The sequence below is a fragment of the Cibotium barometz genome, chromosome 54, assembly GCF_041138505.1.
Source record: "Cibotium barometz isolate CiBa-2024 chromosome 54, ASM4113850v1, whole genome shotgun sequence".
Classification (NCBI taxonomy): Eukaryota; Viridiplantae; Streptophyta; class Polypodiopsida; order Cyatheales; family Cibotiaceae; genus Cibotium; species Cibotium barometz.
In genome coordinates this window covers 24,720,050-24,740,222 of record NC_141099.1, presented here as the reverse complement: position 1 = coordinate 24,740,222, position 20,173 = coordinate 24,720,050, and the positions used below count along the sequence as shown (strand labels likewise).

At 42.9% G+C, this 20,173-nt stretch overlaps 1 protein-coding gene across 1 annotated transcript in view; it reads left to right on the top strand.

The window, feature by feature from the left end:
* Positions 1-5,147: 5,147 nt before the first annotated feature.
* PBRP (plant-specific TFIIB-related protein) overlaps positions 5,148-20,173 on the top strand; it is a 96,246-nt gene continuing 81,220 nt past the window's right edge. The window contains exon 1 of the mRNA XM_086790191.1: positions 5,148-6,495. Coding sequence (XP_086646317.1) covers positions 5,842-6,495 — 654 coding nt within the window. The 5' untranslated portion in view covers positions 5,148-5,841. The remainder of the gene's footprint in view (positions 6,496-20,173) is intronic.

Below are 20,173 nucleotides of genomic sequence, written 5' to 3'. Positions count from 1 at the left end.
TAAAAATATGTAATGAATATATGCACTTGTATAGCGCCTACATTGACCCATCTCATGGTTAGTTAAAATAATCACTACTATGAATCAACTCTTTACTTGCATATGCTTCAATATAAAAAAAACCATCATGAGAATGGACATGGCTTTAAGGATAACTCTACCATTGAAACCTAATCGATTGCATTTTGAATTACATGCTCATATCATGTTTAAATCTATAAAATTTTCACTACCTCTAGCTTCATAAATAGAAAGTTAGCATTTGGAAATTATCATTATTTCACACAAAGAGGGTATATGTATGTAATTTTCAAAAATTGTCACATCCTAAGAAGAACATGATGTAAGACATGGTTCAAGTGAAAAAATATGAATAATTGTGTAGGTATGATCTCTAGTCGATGAAATCACAAGAATTTTAGGACTTGAGAGGTAAAATTATGTATATATGATTTCTAGTTTATGTAATGGAAAATCTAAAGGGTAGAATGATACATGAAAGAGAAAAAGTACAAAGGATTTTGTATATATATGATTTCTAGTCTATGTAATGGAAAATCTAAAGGGTAGCATGATACATGAAAGAGAAAAAGTACAAAGGATTTTGCAAGGTACTACAAACTTGTGCAAAAGATGTGATTGGTGCTTAAAGAGAATGTGCAAGGATAGCATGCATATGAAAAATGGAATGGTATAAACATGTGAATAGCTACTAGAGCACTAAGGGTTTCATTCAAATGATTATGGCCATAATGCTATTTATTTCATTTGCATACAAAATAGGGGCTACTACAAATGTTTAGATGAGAAAATACTTTGATCGCACAAAGGACACTTTTGAAAACACTTTGTTCATTTTTTTATGTAAACACATTAAAAATTTATCAACTCTACAATACAGACAAGTTGGTCATACTGCCAAAACATTATTAGACTTCAAAGGTTTGCTTTGTTTTTTTTTAGTGTTCATCAAGAACACCATAGAAACCACCATATAAACTTTAATGAATCCAAAAAGCATGTGCATTAGGGACATGGAATACATGTGAGTGTGTTGACTTGAAACATCATCGCTTTTTTAAACATGTGAATGGTTATAAGGTGGAGTAGTTTATATTAAGAAGAGATATTTTAATTAATCTAAAAAACATGTGCACTAGACATGGCATACATGTGAATGTTGACTTGAAACTTGAAAGCTAGTTACCTTAATAACACACATTGATGGATACCTTGATGAGCTAAGATGAAGAAATAACAAACCTCTTCCATTTTCATGTAAAAAAATGTGTTACTTTACAATTATAGATGTGTGCACCAAAGCTTTATAAGTTAAAAGATAAGTGGCTTCTTTATATTAGCTTGTAGGAAATGGTAACTTGAGAGTATAGTTAGTTTACAGGTGTTAGTGTACAAGGTCTATTATTGTGATGGATTCTGAAAGACTATTTAAGTCCTGGGGAAAAATTACTCAAAGAACTCACAACTTTACAGGACTTAAAACATTTCATTGTAAGAGCTTTATGGGATACATTCGTAACCCTTTGAGTGACCTTATTGACATAATCAAGTGCCAAGACCTAAAAAATATATATACATATGCACCGAGTGTCTAGGGAGGAATTTCTTCTTGATGTCATTATGATGGGGGGGGAGGGATAAGCTGCCTTGAAATGGATTTCCATAGAAAATTAGTGAGACTCTAATGGATTAAGTACTATGGAATCTATTCCAATAGAGTTAATGTGTGAAGATCTCGTGCATTTTTTGTTATATAATGAGTCCTCACATTCAACCCATATTGACTTGTGCTTCGACCATGAAGTATGAACTAAGGGTTCTTATGTGAGCTAGGAAAGGTGGATTATCCATGGTAATGATTGCATTTAGAGCTATTGCAACTTTTAAATCTCGAGCTATAAAGAAAAGAAGTGTAACTATTCTATTTCCTGCCCCCTCTAGGGTTCAAATTATGTCATAAGGCAAATGACTTTTACTCCATGTGACCTCAATAATAAGCTAGAATGTGCATCGTGCAAGCCCATCCCAATTGTGGGGATGGGAATGGACACACAATCTTGTGAGCATGTTGAGGAACCTTAAGTGGCTTTATGGACCTCAAAGTTTAAAATAAAACTACATTGATATATCTCGTTTTGAATTTTAGATTCCAGATAAACTATTAATAAATACAAACTTTTATATATATAGATATATATATATATATATATATATATATAGAGAGAGAGAGAGAGAGAGAGAGAGAGAGAGAGAGAGAGAGAGAGAGAGACAGAGAGAGAGAGAGAGATTATGTCCCTCACTCACACACACATTGCACAAGTTGGTACAGAGGATGGACAATCCTCTTTCCTTCTCTCTCCTATGTATGTATGTGTTGCTAGGTATGTAACACCGTACACTATTTGCCAAGGAATAATCTCTCTCTCTCTCTCTCTCTCTCTCTCTCTCTCTCTCTCTCAAATGATAGTGAAAAGGACGAGTAGTAGAGAGATTGAGGGGGAGGGGCATGGTGTTGTGGGGTGTAATGAAGAGGCATCATAGTTGAGTAGGTGAGGGTTGCTAGAGAGGGCTAGAGGAGATATTGTTTGTGGGAGGAGGGAAACCTTAGAGGTAGCTTTCCCCATTTACAATAAATTTTACAATAATAGGCACCTAAACCTATTTGCAATGGACTTAGGTGAATATATAAACAATATGCACCCCTACGATGTTTTGAAGGACATGATTAAATAATTCTCATATAAAGGATATTAGACATAAGCTACGATCTATTTGTTTCAAAAATATATTGCTGAGAGAGCAAATATCTTTATGGATAATAAGTAGGGGACATGTGTTTATTGCCCCCCCCCCTTCTCCTCTCTCTCTCAAGCATGTAAGCAAGAATTCTTGGTGCATGTGTATTTTTTTCTTGCCAACATAATATGCACCTAAACCTATTTACAATTGGTTTAGGTTAATATATACACAATATGCACCCCCAACTTTTTGAAGGACTCAATTAAATAATTATCAAAGAGCAAATATCTTTATAAATAATAAGGACATGTGTTTATTGCCTCTCGCTCTCTCTCTCTCTCTCTCTCTCTCTCTCTCTCTCTCTCTCTCTCTCTCTCTCTCTCTCGGGACTAGGCAAGCATATAAGCAAGAATTCCTGGTGCATGTGCATTTTTTTCTTGCCAACATAATATTCACCTAAATAGGTTTAGGTGAATATATACACAATATGCACCCCCCAATTTTTTGAGGGACTTAATTAAATAATTCTCATATAAGTAGCTAAGGATATTAGACATAAGCTATTGTATATTTGTTTTAAAAATATCTTGCTCATAGAGCAAATATCTCTATGGATAATAAGTAGAGGACGTGTTTATTGCCTCTCTCTCTCTCTCTCTCTCTCTCTCTCTCTCTCTCTCTTGGGACTAGGCAAGCATGTAAGCAAGAATTCCTTGTGCATGTGTACTTTTCTTCTTAGCACCACAATCCCTCTTAGTCCTTTTGTTGCTCATCCACACCTCCATCATGTCCCTCTTCCCTTAGGGATATTTGATGCAAGAGAGACATTGATATGGTCATGCATGTTATCGCGACCAACTTGTTTATCATGCACGACGGCAAGCACGTCTAATAGCATGTGGTTTGCTCATAAGACTGCTCATGCAAGAGAGAAGACCAACAAACCTATCGAGACATGGATACGAAGAGATAGAAATCATGTTGAAGAGTATACAAATTGTATGAACAGAGACAATGAGTGTTAATAATAAAGGATATATTAACTGATTAATTAATTGTATGAGTTTGTTGTATACTTAATTAATCAATTAATAATATCCTTTATTTAAGGAAAGCAAGAAATCTATGAAATCTTGTTTTTTATGGGAAGTATGATAAGTTTATAAGCAACATATCTCTTACGCACTCGTGCTTTATATTTGTGCTCGTGTGTGCGTGTTTGTGTTTCGAGGATCAGGAGTAAGGGTGCACTCTTTCTTTGAGATCAATAGGAGCATAATTTATGTGTCTCTCATTTGAGGAGCATTGCAAAAGGGGAGTTTATTTCCTTTTATTTTTTTTGTGGGAGGAGGTGTGTGTGCTATACCATTTTGGGTAGGTTGTGTAGGTATGCGTACAATAGTCTCTCTCTCTCCTCTCGGCAAGCTAGGGGCTTGCTCTGTGAGCATTTGGGGGACACCAGGATCTCTTTGTAGCATCCACCTTAGATGCGCCTCTCGCAACAAGTCGAAGGTTGGTGGCAAGATTAAGTGCAGCTCCACTAAGGTTTTCATAACCTTGAATTAAAAACCACATATAACTTTCTTTATGTTATATAGAGAATAGGTACCCAACATTCTTTTTTGGGATTAATTAATTTGGTCATTGAAAAAAAATCAAAGAACTAAGGTCATACCAAGGATTTAGACCTTGAAAACATAGGATTTGGGATATTTTTATCATGATAACGATGTTACTCCTCATCACTAGTCTCATTAACTCGTCTCTCAAGGTTCGTCTCTCTAAACAAGTTGTTCTCTTTGTCTCTCTCTCTCGCTCTCTCTCTCTCTCTCTGGCTTTTAGCACTTTGTCTCTCTCTCTCTCTCTCTATTTCTCACGCATAGGAGGACAACATCTCTCTCATTGGACGTGCGAGGGCAACAAGCTCTCACGCTTGGATGGGCAATAAGGTGGCCTCTTTTGAGTTAAAACCCTAGTGAAACATTAGTAGAAAGACAGCCTTGGTGAATTAATCTATAGAAAGAGTGAGTAGGAGACCCTCGGTGAAATTCATAGGACACAATACATACGATATTACATATTTTTGAGACCTCCAATAGGAAAATTTTATTGTATGTATGGTGTCCTATTCTCCTTACGATCTTTGCCAATATTTGAATTTACTTAGAAGTCATTTCTATTAATTAATTGATTTTCTTTTTTTAACTCATTGTAGGCCCTTCATACTACACGATATTACATATTTTTGAGACCTCCATTGGGAAAAATATATCAAACGATTTTTGAGGACCTGATCACTGAAATGACGTGGTAAAGGTGGGGTAGTTGGATGACGTGGGACAGCGATCCACGTAGGACGAGGATGGCCCACGGGAACTGTCTGCTCCCTTCTTCGAAGGTTGTCTCTTCATGTGCTCTCTTCTTCCCCTCCAAGGTCTTCCCAGCTATGGCTATGGCTCTGGCTCTGGCGGGTTGCAGTTTTCCCGTCACAGCTTCTTCTTAGCCTCCTTTTTCACAAGGATTCTACATCAGCTCTCTTTCTGCCTCAGGTTCCTTTTGTGGTAGGGTTTCTGATTCGTCCTCAGCCAAGCTCTGTTTATGGCTTCTCTTTCTCTCCTGAAGCTACGGCTATGGCATCATCCTGAAGCTGTGGCTTTGGAGCTGCACTTCCTGTAGATTTTTTCTGGCTCGTCCATGGCGACTTCTGTTGTCCTCTCTTTCTTTTTCAAGAGAATGTGAGGCGGGGCTTTGGCTATTATGGCGCCAAAGGTAGGTCTGCTTTGCGTGATACGCTCTTTTATTCTTTTCAATCAAGGGCGAGGCGATGCCGTCGGTTGACAGGGTGCAAGCTCTGGCTATAGTGTGGAAGGTAGGATTTCTTTGCCTGATGTAGTCTGCATTTACTTCCATCAAGGTTGAGGCTATGGACTCTGAATGACTGGATGTAAGCTCTCGCCATGTCGGTTTAGGCTTTCTTTTGGACCTTCATGCAAGGGTGCTGCTATGGCTTCCCATTGAAGAATCTGTAATTCGTTCCTGCTTTTCATCACCTGCTATATACCCTTAACCATAGTCATAGCCATGTCGCAGCTTCGCTGCCCCCACTGTGGGGCTAGTGATGGACGCTGTACCACCACAAGCTCACTGTCTCCATCTTCGCCTTTCGTCAAGGAATGTAAATCATGTGGTCGCATAGTGGAGGAGCATCGTTGTGAGGTGCAGGAGATTTTTGTTGAGCGAGCACAGGACACCCCTCTTTGCATAGTAACCCCGGACTTCAGCAACAATGATGCCTACCGCACCCCTCCCCTCGAAGATGACCCCTTCGAGAGCATTGGCTTCATCACAGCATTCAGCACATGGTCCCTGGAACTCTCCCCCCTTTTCACATCCACAACATCCAGCTTCTGCGGATACCTGGCAGAGCTTGAGCGAGTCCTTCTAGATCCTGTGTGCTCACCTGCTGCACCATCAGACAATAACACAGATGCTGCTACAGCTGCCGCTGTGCCCCCAGGCTCCAGTAGCAGCATGGTGGACAACCTCCGGGCTTATTTCCAAATATTGGAGGTCTCCTCATTACTTGGCCTTGACCGAGACATCTCTGATCATGCTGTGCAGCTCTTCCGGGACTGTTCCTCCACTGCGTACATGAGGAATCGCAATGTTGAAGCCCTTGCAACTGCAGCACTGGTTCAGGCCAGCCGGGAGGCAAAGGAGGCCCGCACCTTACAGGTTTGCTTTCTCCATGCTCTGCATATCGATGGTTTTGTTACTGCCAATGCTGGATTCTGCAAATTCTTCCATTATCATTGCTGCTCATTCCTATTTTGCTTGTTGTAGTGGTTACTGATATTCGAATGAAAGTACAATATGTATAGGGTGAGAGATATACCATGTTAACCTTTTTGATAAAGGGATGTTACTGATTGATTCTGAGATTAGGGATGGCACACAGTCGGAGAGTAGGATGGACGGGTGTGATGAGACCCAGAAATGAGGAAAATCAGAGCATCAGAAGATTGAACTTGGGCAACAGATTGATTGAACAAAATCCAGGATAAACAAAAGAGGTGCAGGTTTGGGCCTTTAGTGGCCTTTGAACAGCCACACTTGTCCAGGTGGGCAGGTGTTGGCGATGTGAAAAAGGGAGAAAAAAGGGGCTTTTGCTCCATTTTGGGACCCCTAGCAGTCAGTAGATAAGATGACCAGCAGCTAGGAGGGGATTGCTATAAATAGCTCCTCAAATTCCCTCAATTCTTTGTTGCATAAATACGATGTACCTTATTATAAGGTACATTTTAGTGTACAGTACGGTATTGTACCGTATTGTATGGATCTGCACGTGGTCCCCCCCTCCACCCCCGGCGGGCGGTGACTGACCTTTGGCCCAAGATCCTCTCGAAGTTATCGATTTTTCACCGCCCATAGACGCCCTCCCGTAGCCGCTTATTTATCCACCTATAGGCGATGCCGCCGAGGAAGCACCAAGGGGGGTTTTGAGCCCAAGGCCTCTTGGTCCTAGGCAAATACCTTCACCACTTGAGCTATCACTGTTGGCATTATCATCTCCAGATTGGGCATATATGTGCATATTTCATGCTGTATCTGGCCAGATTTATGAGGCCATGCATTCATCTTATTTTAGATATTTTTCTGCTATTTTTGTCTATTTTTTCGACATTATTCTAGTATTTTTTGCATAGTCGGCCAGCCCACTGTTTTTATACTGGCCGACCAGCTCTTGTCCAACCTATAAATAGGTGGCTTGGGTTTGCATCATTAGCACATCATTATTCAGCCATTGCTGTTGGTTGTATGCACCTACGGGCAGCCCTCGTGCTCTACTTCAGTAGATAACAAGTTTTCTACTTTAGTTCTTTTACACATGTGCTTCTTTGCAAGAGCTATTTGCTGTTTTTTCTGTTTTACAGCCATTCTTTCATGGTATCTGATCCCAGTGTTGCAAAGGGACCTGCGTTTTCTACATCTATTGCTGCACGCAAAGATTCACCGCATCTACATCTACAAAGGAGCTGTGTTCTGCTGTGGACCTGCGTTTTCCATTGAGGAGCTCGTTTTCCACTGAGGAGCTGTGTTTTCTGTTGAGGACCTGCGTTTTTCACAGAGGTGCTGCGTTTTCAGCCTGAGATCTGTGTTTTCAGATCTCAGTCCCGTATTTTGGTGCTACAACAGGGTTTTAACCCAGGGGAGTCATTTCTTACCTCTCCTTTTGGTTTCCCACCGTCCCATCCCTTCTTCTCCTTCCTTTCTCTTGGCTGCACTCAGCTTTTGAGGAGGAGTTTGCTGATTTTCTGATCAGCTTTGTTGAAGAGGAGGATTCTGCTGCGTTATCGGAGGATATGGCTTCTGGTCATAGTCATTCTTCTCTCTCGGGGATTCTCTTTTCTTCTCCCCGATCCTAAGCCCCAACTTCACAGGCTTCTTCTTCCCAGCTTCCTGTCTCTCTACCTTATTCCCAGATTCTTGCTTCTTTTCCTTCCATATTCCCCACCACCACCACTTCTCTTGTTTCTCCCCTCCCACAACCCTCATCCCAACCCCTTCCCATGTGCCATCCTATTCACCCCTTCAAGTGAGTGATTCCATGAAGCTCTTGTATTTTTTAGACATTATTCTAGTATTTTTTGCATAGTCGGCCCCAGCCTACTGTTCTTATACTGGCCGACCAGCTCTTATCCAACCTATAAACAGGTGGCTTGGGTTTGCATCATTAGCACATCGTTATTCAGCCATAGCTGTTGGTTGTATGCACCTATGGGCAGCCCTTGTGCTCTACTTCAGCAGATAACAAGTTTTCTACTTCAGTACTTTTGCACATGTGCTTCTTTGCAAGATCTATTTGCTTTTTTTTCTGTTTTATAGCCATTCTTTCAATCACCTCATTGGCAAGTATGTGGCAGTTTTTAAAAACATTTTGGGCCAAAAAAAACCCTAGGCCGGCCACCGTCGCCGATTTTAGCCGACTTATGCAAAGTGCGAACATAGCCATTTCTCTCATTGATACAGACATTGCAGTGAGAGATGATGATGCGGTGCTAGCTGCTACAGTCACACCATTGCAAAGCTAGAGCTGAGAGTACGATAGCGAAGGAAACGGGTTGACAGATGGAGCTCTCATTTTGGTAATTGTGTTCACTATTGTTGAATTTTCAGAAATGAATTGTTTTTTCATTCTTTTTTTTGTATATATATGTACACTATATAGTATATTTTTTTAATGTTTTTACGGACCTTACGTATTTAACGTGCCTCAAAATCTCAACCCGTACCTGAATGCGCATTGTAGTTTGTATCGTACCGTTTTTTTCCACCTTGATTCTTTATCTGTGATATGCAGCGGAAGTCTTTGTATTGGAAGATCTTGTCACACAAATGCTCACACCGTCTTCTGTATCCTGAGTTTCGTGAGTTTAGCAATCCACTTTAATACTTCAAACTTTAAAGAGATCAGAGAGAGATATATGAGAACTGTACACCAAATTGGGTTCCAAATTACCCACTTATCCCGATGACGAGATAGTATTTGCTTTATTACTTTAGAGAGAATGACTGTGGACTGTAGATAAGCCAAACGCAAGATCTCAGAGGATCAGAAGCCTGGCTGAACTATACACGGTTGTAGAAACATCTCGATGAATTGATCTCGAGCCTATGCACTCTTCCCAAGGGCATGAGGAAGGGTTGCACACCTGAGGCTGAGAAAAGAAGGCGGTGGACTGTTCTAAGCTATGTTAGAATGTTGTAAATGCTTATGAATGCTGTGTTACCTTCACTAGATGGCTAGAGCATGTGTGGATGATGCATAGAAGGATGTAGATTGCTGTAGGACTGAAAACGTAGACCTGGACTGTTGTAGGACTGAAAATCCAGAGCTGTAGTGCTGTTGTAGATCTGTAAACGTAGATTGTAGGGGATTGAGCTGCAGAAGCAGGCGGCTGGTTTATATGCAGAAAACGCAGCTGTGTTTGTTGATTCAGGCTTGTAGATGTACTGTTTGGCTGCGCTTATGATTGTAGGGACTGCTGAACTGCATGCGTTGGAGAACCAGGGTTGGCTGAAGCAAACTCAAGTAAGGACTGGATGAGACTAGTCTAGTGCTGAAGGCAAGGATACTCCTAGGGCTGAGGAGGAAAGCTCTTAGCACACTGAAGACTGAATGAGAAACTAAGCCCTATGCAAGCCTATTTATACTAGATAGGGGTTGGTCAAGTTGGCTGGTCCTAATTTAATAAACTTTATGTTTATAAATGACATTAAATGCTAAATAAATACCATAAAATATAGAAAAAAATACCAGATAAATCCTAGTAAATTTCGTAAGGCTTTTGGGATGTTCTAAATGATGCACAGGTATATGAATGCATATTATGCAGGATGTAGAGTGCTTTCTGATGCAAACCCTAAGGCTTCTACTGACTCTACACGCATGAATGATTCTCTCCAAGTGGGTTAAGGGACTTGACTGACTGACTCACCCGCTAAGGCTGAGGAATGACCTACGTAGCTCGTGCCTGACTTATCCTGGACTGAGGATGTACAATGGGGTCACGGCGTACGACAAATATCATCCTACTGGGTTCTAATAATATACAAATGTTGCACTGTTGATGATGAGCCAGCCCGTTACTCTGCCTCTGTCGAAGATAGGTGTCATGTGCACAGTGTGTATCTTGTCAGAATCGTGTATGCGAAAGCTTTACACAGGCAGTGAGCGAGAGAGAGAGAAGTTGACGCAGAAAGAGAGAGAGGTTGGCGAACAAGTCTTGACGTGTTTTAGCAATGAATAGGTGATTATTACAATGGTGGGCATGGGTATTTATACCCTCATGCTGTGAATGGCCGACTCATGTAGCATAATAACTTATGCCCTTTGTTACGACTCATTTCCACATGAGATACTACATTTTAACACCCTCTCTGTAGCTCATAGTGGGCATAGATGAAGAAACCAAGTTGATGCAGATGCAACCATGGACACCCTAGCGTGGCCTTTGCTAGGTACACCTCGGATAATGCACCAATCAACCTGTCTCCACAAGAAAATGCCATCTTGAGCTTTAGCTGCCACATAGAATAATGAATTGCAGACAACTCCACATTCATGATCCCCCATTCGTTGAACTGCGAACACATCACGTTAAAAAAAAAATCCTCTGAACCTTGAACTGTCGTCACACGACGCCCAAAATTCTGCTACACAATGAACCAGAAACTCATCCCATCCATAGTCTGCTACCAATGAACTACGAACACATCACGTCCATAGATTTGTCAAGCTGTTCCATGCCAGATGCATGTGCCTTGAACTCCGACACACGGGTCCAAATCACCAAAACGGGAGCACAGACTGCCCCTCTCTGCCACTCACATGCCTCTCTCTGGCTGAAGCACGTGGTAGCATCCATCCACCAAGCTAGAATGCTGGAGCATGTGCCAGTGTAGTCCTCGCCACACCGGCAGACGCCGTAGCATCCCTAGTAGAATCACTGTCACTGTCATCCTCGTCAGCTTTGCCTTTGCCTTTGCCTTTGTCATTCGTCGAGCCTTGAGCTTTAGCTTTGGATTTGCAATCCCGAGCCAAATGCCCTCGCTTTCCGCACTTATAACAACGGCTCCTAGACTTCTTATTGGATTCCGATGCAGCATGTGCCGATTCTACATCCTTCGGAACCCGAATCTTGCCTTGGGAAATGAGCAAAGAGCTGAGATCATCAAATTCCAGCTTTTCCTTCGTGACTTGTAAGCGTAATGCCCTCGAGACCATCTCATACTCCTCAGGCAACTTCGTAAGAACCAAGGCAGCTAACTGGGTACTAGTTAATGCACTATTCATAGCCGATAACTGATCATGGATAACCTTTGCCTTCATTAGAAATGACTGCATAGAGGTCCCGGCTTCAAACTTGATGGAAAACAACTGGCCGAGAAGGGTTACTGCTCGCATTGTTGAGTCTCGATCAAACATTCCTGCAAGCTTTGACCACATTTCCTTGGCAGTCTTTAAAGTCTGAATGGCAGGGGAAATTTCCTTGGTGAGAGATTCTGCAATTGCCGACATCGCCTTCGCATTGTGAGCATCCCAATCCACAAGAGATTTGAGAAACTCCTCCTCCTGAAGACGTGTGAACCGATTGCTATCCCTTCGGGGACGTTCCTCCGAGCCATCAACAATGTCCCATAAGCCTTTTCTGCTAAACCATAGCCTCATGATCAAGTTCCAATGCGCATAATTGTCGCCATTCAGTTTGTCGTCCTTGCTCGAACACGGGAGTCCCATCTCGAAAACTCCGTCCACCTCTTCTCAGTCGACCCGGTCTGCTCGCCTTGTGCGTTTCCTCAAGCCTTGGGCTATGTACTTTGCTACCTTGAACTGGCTTTATACAGTCGTGCTACTGCCAGCCTTGCGCACCTGGACTTCCCCGATGGTTGCGCCTGTGTCATTGGCAGCCTCTCGCCCGTGTCTGTTTGTGGCTGGCAGCCCTCTGCGCCTGAGCTCTTAAGCCACAGTTCTGCTGCTGCTCAACACGCAATGTGCTGTTGACACGTGCAGTTCGCGCCACGTCACTGCACCAGCCTCACTTCCTGCGCCACCTCAGTCGCTATCAGCCCCCTTCTCCAACTCCTCCGTGTGCCCAAGAATCAACGAGCACTCAGCTCTGATACCATGTCAGAATCGTGTATGCGAAAGCTTTACACAGGCAGTGAGCGAGAGAGAGAGAGAAGTTGACACAGAAAGAGAGAGAGGTTGGCGAACAAGTCTTGACGTGTTTTAGCAATGAATAGGTGATTATTACAATGGTGGGCATGGGTATTTATACCCTCATGCTGTGAATGGGCGACTCATGTAGCATAATAACTTATGCCCTTTGTTACGACTCATTTCCACATGAGATACTACATTTTAACATATCTATCGTGTGCTACACGCACGCAAGACTAGTTTCGAGGCATGGGGAAGCTTGGAACTAGGCAGGCTGATTGACGAGCTGAGTTAGGGATATACTAACGGGCGGGCAGCCAAGTATGGACGGGCGGGCGCCCAAGTGTGGATGCCCGATGACCGGCCAAGAGCTTATAAAAGGGTGGCCAAGGTTAGTTATTGGGATATAGAGAGTCTCGCGAGTTTGTGAGAGCTCTATGGTCTTGGAGCCTGGATCTAGTGCAAATGTGCACCTGCTTTATGCAGCCAAGGCCGGCAGCAATCTCGAGGCCCGCGAGGGCAGCTTCGTGGCGGTATGGGACGTTGCGAGGAGAAGATTGGTCGGTACGTCATCCTAGTTAGCTCAGCTCGTGGCTCGGTGGGGATAGCTAAGACTGTGGGCTTGCTCACGGCTGTCATGGTTGGGAGGTGAGTCAGGCCTGCACCCCCTTGTCTGTTTGTTTGTTTTGTTTGTAGGATTCGAGTCTCGAACCAAGGACGATCACGAGGGGATCCGTGGGGATTTGACAGTGGTATTAGAGCATACCTCGTGAACGAGCAAGTCGGTAGGTAGAGAAGATGAGGTCGAAGAACGGTATGTGTTAAAAAGCTTGCTGTTTTTTCTGTGCATACTGTTGTTTTTAGAATAGTATGTGTTTTTTCTTCATCAAAGAAACCCATGTTGATGGGAGGTGGTAGTCTAAGTAGGGTCGTTGCTTTGCACAGAAGAGGAGAGTTTTGTTTGTGCAGTCGCATGAACTGCAGGGAGAGAAAAAGAAAAAGCATGTAGCGTAGGTTGGCGCGAAGGTACTGCAGACACAGCTGACGACAGCATCTGCCGGCAGGAAAGCTGGCAACGGCAGCTTCAACCGGCAAGCTAATCCAGGAGGAGAAAAAAAAAACAAGGAAAGCCTACGTTTTTTTTGGGGCTTTCGTTTTTTTTGAGTTTAATTTTTTTTAAAGTTTTAAAAGACCCCTCCTCCAAGGTTTCAAAGGTGTTTTTTATTATTATTAAAAGAACCTAGAATATATATATATATATATATATATATATATATATATATATATATATATATATATATATATATATATATAAACACAAAAGCAAAAGCCAAAGATAGCTTTTGGGGGCTTTTAGTTTTTTTTTTGGAAATCTTTATAAACCCCTTAAGTGGGCTTCTTGCCACACATCTCTCAAGTTTTCAAGCTGTCAAGCTCTCAAGTTCACTCGTACTTTTGTTGTGCAAAGATCGAATTTTCTCTCCACTTTCCCTCTTCACGATGTCGACCCAAGAATCGGAGTTGAGACCCTTGTGGAACGCGAAGGCTTGCCGGCTACGGAAGGTACCGATGCCGATCTTTTTGACGATTTTGTGTCAAAATCAGATTTCCAAGAGTTCAAAGTAGCTCTCGAAGCTTCTTCATCGGAACGTCAGGCACAAATCGCAGCCCAGATGCAAGCTTTGCAAAACTCCATTGCTCTATTGTCCACTACCCTCTCTACTTTCTCGGGTATGGATACCTTGGCTTCTGCTTTAGGCCCCAACATTACTTCGGAACCGTTCGGGGGCGAGCAAAAGCAGCGCACCAAGGAGATCGTGGACACGTGGCTACATAAGTGGCAAGTTCACTTTCAGTTTCATCCATATGATGATGGAAAGAAGATCCAGTTAGCAGCAGGTTTCCTGTCCGGCAAAGCTTTGCTTTGGTGGAAGGAACTCAACCCTAAGCCAACGACTTAGGCACAATTCGAAGACGTCTTCAAGAAGGAATTTCTCAAGAAAGAGGATGACTATGATGTTGTTGCCCGGTTTTCAGCTTTGACCATGACCTCGTCTTTTGGGGTTTTTCGTAGCTGGTTTACCAGACTCGTACCGATTACAGGTTAAAAATAACAAATGTAAAACATTGGATGAGGCCATTCATTCAGCACGTATCTATGATGATACAATGGTCTCTTCCAAGTCGAAACCCGTTACCGAGCAGGGGAACAAGCATAAAAGAAAGTTCTCCACACCTATGGCTAACACGACAGAAGGAAAGTCTTCGGACCAACCTTTGAAGAGTTCCAATTCGACACCAGCGAAGAAGAAACGGCTCCTTAGGGCTTTAAAGCTTAAGGAAGGGCGTTGTTTTATCTGCGAAGAAAAAGGACACATGCGTAACGAGTGTCCAAAGCAAAAGGGTACCAAGACAAACGCAGGACCCAAGCCAAAGGCAGCTAACCAGTTGTCTTTGACAGGTACGGCAATTACTGTACTTTCTCGCCCTAGTACTTGTTCTGATTGTCTGTTCAATTCTAAAGTATTTGGCTTGAATGATCTTCTCTGAGTTTATGGAGAAGTGAATGGCCATAAAATTCACATTCTTTTAGACCCTGGTAGCTCACATAACTTTGTTAACTACAAACTTGTGCAGAAATTGAGTCTTGGGAAGGTAAGTTTGGGATCGCAAGGTGGAGATGCTTCCAATCCAGATTCAGGACTACAAAGACACTCTGGAATGCTATGTTATGCATCTAGAAAATGTAGACTTGTTATTAGGGATTAAGTGGTTTAAGACTCTTCAAGTCCAGATAGATTGGTCTAGTCATATTTTTTCTTTTCAGCATAGGGACACCCAGTATAGTATTTTAGGTGATTGTATTCATCCCTCTCAGGGACCTCTTGTAAATACAATTCATTTTGGAAATATAATGGATTCTTCTTTGTATACCGCTTTCCATTGTGTATTGATTCCACGTTCTTCTTTTCTCATCCCTTCCATGGATTTAAATGAATTAAGTGTGTTTGAAAGCAAAGAATTACAGAAGATACTTAATTCGTTTCAAGATGTATTTCCTAAGGAATTGCCATCGGGTTTACCACCAGAACGGGCAGTAGATCATCGTATTGACTTGATTCCTGGTGCTCATCCTGTGAGTATTCCACCTTATAGGATGAGCCAAGCCGAGGAAGATGAGTTGGCTAAACAACTCGAAGATTATTTGAGGATGGGCCAGATCCGTCCAAGTAAATCACCTTGGGGTGTACCTGTGTTTCTTAGGAGAAAGAAGGACAATACTTGGAGAATGTGTATAGATTACAAGAGATTGAACAAGCTGACCATTAAGAACCGTTATCCTCTCCCTAGATCAGATGACTTGATTGACCGGTTAGCAGGAGCGAAATATTTCACGAAGATAGATTTACATACTGGCTATCACCAGATACGTATTCATGAAAGGCATGTCGAAAGAATCGCCTTTTGGACTAGGTATGGCCATTACAAGTTTCTCGTATTACCTTTTGGTTTAACCAATGCTCCAGCCACTTTCCAACAAATGATGAACGATCTTTTTCGTGAACATTTGGGGAAATTTGTGGTGGTGTTCTTGGATGATATTTTGATTTATAGTCGTACTCTTGAGGATCATGTCAGACACCTCACGATTGTCTTATCTATTTTAAGACAGAATCGGCTATATGCTAAGTTAAGTAAATGTGAGTTCTTTATGACCGACATCATTTACCTGGGACACAAGATCACTAGAGATGGATTGAGCATTGACTATGACCGAGTTCAGAAGGTTCTGGACTGGCCTATACCGCGAACAGTGAAACAACTTCGTTCTTTTCTCAGTTTTGTTGTTTTTCTTCGAAAATCTGTACGGGAGTACTCTCAGCTCACACTACCGATGACCGACTTATTGAAAGGTCGTGGACGTAAGTCAAATCAGCCTATCACTTGGAATAACAATTTGGATATGGCCTTTAGACTTTTGAAAGATAAAGTCAAGGAAGCATCTATCTTAGCATTACCTGATCCTAGTCGGCCTTATGTTCTTGAAACTGATGCCAGTGACTATGCTATCGAGGCTGCTCTATTTCAAGATGGTAGACCGATTGCTTTTGAAAGTAAAAAGCTAGACGACACTCAATCTCGTTGGCCAACCCTTGAGAAGGAGCTTTATGCTGTGATTCATGCTCTCAAGCTTTGGAGACATTATTTATATGGCTCTAAGTTTGTGGTATTGACTGATCATCAGTCAATCAAGTATGTGTGTGATGCGGACAATTTGAGAGGAAGGAAACCTCGTTGGGCAGAGTTAATGCAAGATTTTCATTTTGAGATCCATTATTGGAAAGGGTCCATGAATAGTGTTGCAGATGCGCTTAGTCGAATTAGAGAGGTGAATTCTTTGTCGTTCACCGAGATTTCTACTGATTTATTTCAGTCATTGAGAGGGCTTTGCAGGACTGATAGTTATTTTGGTCCATTTTGACAGAAGATCCTAAGACGGGAGCTCATTGATTGACCAAGACTCGGTGACTGAGCAGTCTACCATTCAGGCTGCAGGAGGCCAGTGGATGATTCGGAATGGTTTACTGTTCCGTAATGACAAAATTTGTGTACCACAGATCCCGGACGTTAGGTCCAAGATTCTTAAGGAGTGTCACGACGCCCCTTCTGTTGGACACCCTGGGATACACAGGACGCTATCGTTAGTGAAACACACTTTTTATTGGCCAAAGATGAAAGGGAATGTAGAAGATTATGTTCTCAAGTGTCAGATTTGTCAGGCAAATAAAGCTGAACGCTTTAGACAGGCTGGGTTGTTGCATCCTTTGCAAATCCCAGGTAATAAATGGGAAAGTATTTCCATGGATTTTATTACCGGATTGCCAAGAACACATCAAGGCCACGATTCTATTTGGGTTGTGGTAGATCGCTTGACAAAAATGGTTAGATTTTTACCGACCCGGAAGACTATTACAGCTACGCAATTAGCACGGCAGTTTATCGAGCAATTGTTTAGACTGTATGGGTTACCGCAGGACATAGTCAGTGATAGGGACTAAGTTTACGAGTGATTTTTGGAAACTTGTTTTTGAGAAGTTGGAAACAACTTTGAATTTGAGTTCCTCTCATCATCCTCAATCTGATGGCCAGACTGAAAGAGTGAATCAGATTTTGGAGGATATGTTTCGAGCATATGTATCCAAAAGATAGAGTTCATGGGAGGATTATCTTCTTATGTTAGAATTTGCATATAACAGTACTAAGCATACGAGTACAGGGTTTAGTCCTTTCATGCTTATGTATGGTTTTCAACCTAGATCACTTGTTACAGGAGGATTCTCAGGACTTCAGCATGATGCAGCACGTAATTTTTTGCAAGATATGCAGGAAATGTTACAAGTTGCGAAGGAATCTATTAGAAGTGCTCAAGACTGAGACAGGTTTTATTCTAATAGACATCGTTCACCCAGAGAGTTCTCTGAAGGAATGATGGTGTATTTGCGAGTTCCGAAAGATTCCAAGACTTTACGGACAGGTAGATCTCCGAAATTATCCCCTAGATACCTTGGACCATTTCGTATTACACGAAGGATTGGTTCAGTTGCATATGAATTGGATTTGCCTTCTCATGTGAAAGTTCATCCTGTATTTCATGTCAGTAGACTTAAGGAAGTACTGGGTGGCATAGTTGTTTCTCGTACGCGTACGAACCTGTTCGTACGGTACGGTTCGTACGGTATGATACCGTACGAATTCGTACGATATCGTACGGTACGATATGGCCGTTTATAGTCGTTTCGTTGCCGCCTGTGCCGTTTCTTTCGTCGTTTTGTAGCCGTTTGCTGGCCGTTTTTGGCTTGCTTTGTGGCCCATGTGTTTGCTTGGCCCATTGGACATGCTACATGCTTATAAAATGCCCACCCCCTAAGCTTCTCTCAAGGCTCTAGCCTCTCATTACTCAAGTGAGTCGTGACCATCAAGCCCCCCCCTCTCTTGAGTCTTGCTCAAGTGACCATCAAGCCTCCCTCTCTCTCTCTCTCTCTCTCTCTCTCTCTCTCTCTCTCTCTCTCAACTCTCAACTTTCAAGCCACTCTCTCCTCCATAGGCCCTCTCTCAAGCCTCTCTCTCTCTCAAGCCTTTAGGCTCTCTCTCTCTCAAGAGTCAAGACTCAAGCCTCACTCTCATTTTCTCAAGCCTCTCTCTCTCTCTCTCTCTCTCTTAAGCCTATCCATCTCTTGAATCTTCTAACTCAAGAGTCAAGACTCAAGCCTCTCTCTCTCTCAAGCCTATCCATCTCTTGAATCTTCTAACTTCTCTCTCTCTATTACAATGACAAGGGAGAAGAATGAAGCCTTCAATGTGCATGCTATCCATGTAGAGAAAGCCGATGGAAAGTCCAAGTCATATAGGTGGACTTGTAAGTATTGTGGCAAACAATACGCAAGTGGAGTTACTAGGCTTCTCCAACATGTTGGAAAGGTGGGGGGGCAAGTTGCGCCATGCAAGGAAGTCCCCCTTGCTATATCCGATGAGATCTTCAACAAGATCAAGGGTGGATTGGGTGCTCACTATGATAGAGGTAGAAGCTCAAGGGCAGATGATGAGGTCATTTCCCCGCCTTGTGATACATCCTCCCCCGCCGCCTCCATCGGTGCCGCCTCCGCCGCCTCAAAGAGACAAAGGCTTGAGTCTCCCATGAGGCAAGCCACTCTAGCCCAAGCCACCGGGGGGTTCTCTTCTTCTCTATCACATCGCTAGCGGATATAGAGATTGCACGCACCATTATTGAGTGCAATCTCTCATTCCATGTGCTCAAGGTAGATCAATGGAAGTCAATGGTGAAAGCCATTGCAAATGTGGGCCCATGTGAAGGATGGACCGGCGTCTCCTATCATGACATGCGCACGAAGAGGCTTGTGGATGAGAGGGAGAGAATCGATAGATCACTCAATCCGGTGCGAGCGGCATCATCCTCTCCGACGGATGGAGTGACCGGAAGAAGAGAGGCATCATCAATATACTTGTCTCTTGCCCTCTTGGCACACACTTGTTAGAAGTCATCTCCTGTCTAGATTTATACACCAGGGCCTTTGTTGTGGGTGTGCCCGCCCTTATGAGGTGTTTTATCATTTTTCCTCACTCCCCGTATTTTTCCCCTATTTTTTCCATTTTTTCTGAGGCTTGGGAGGGCTGCCAGAGGGTGCCAAGAGCAGTACAGTGCTGGCCGACTAGGTGTTTATCAGTCGTGGGCACTCTTGCTGCTGGCCAACTGGTTTTCATCAGTCGTGGGCACCAGTTTGCTGGCCGACTGCCCTCCCAAGGAGGTATATATAGGTCCTCAGCCCCCATACCTCATTTGTATCATTTCTCGGGATCTTCTTGTGTATATAGAGCAGAGTTACACGCCTACATCTCTCTCTCTCTTGTGCTGTTTTTCTGCCTGCGTTTTTGCTCGTGTTCCCAAATTTGGTCATCATCTCCGTTGCGTATTCTGACATGGTATCAGAGCCCTAGGCTCTAGATAGGTCTTGGGATTTGTGTGAGCAAGAGGGGGACTGTTTTGTGGCTGATTGGTGGACTGTTTTGGGCTGCTCGGGAAGAGGAGAAGCAAGAGGAAGGCGGGCCGATTTGCTGGACAGCGACTTGCAGGTTTAGTTCTTCTTTGTTCCCACCCACCCACCCTCTTCA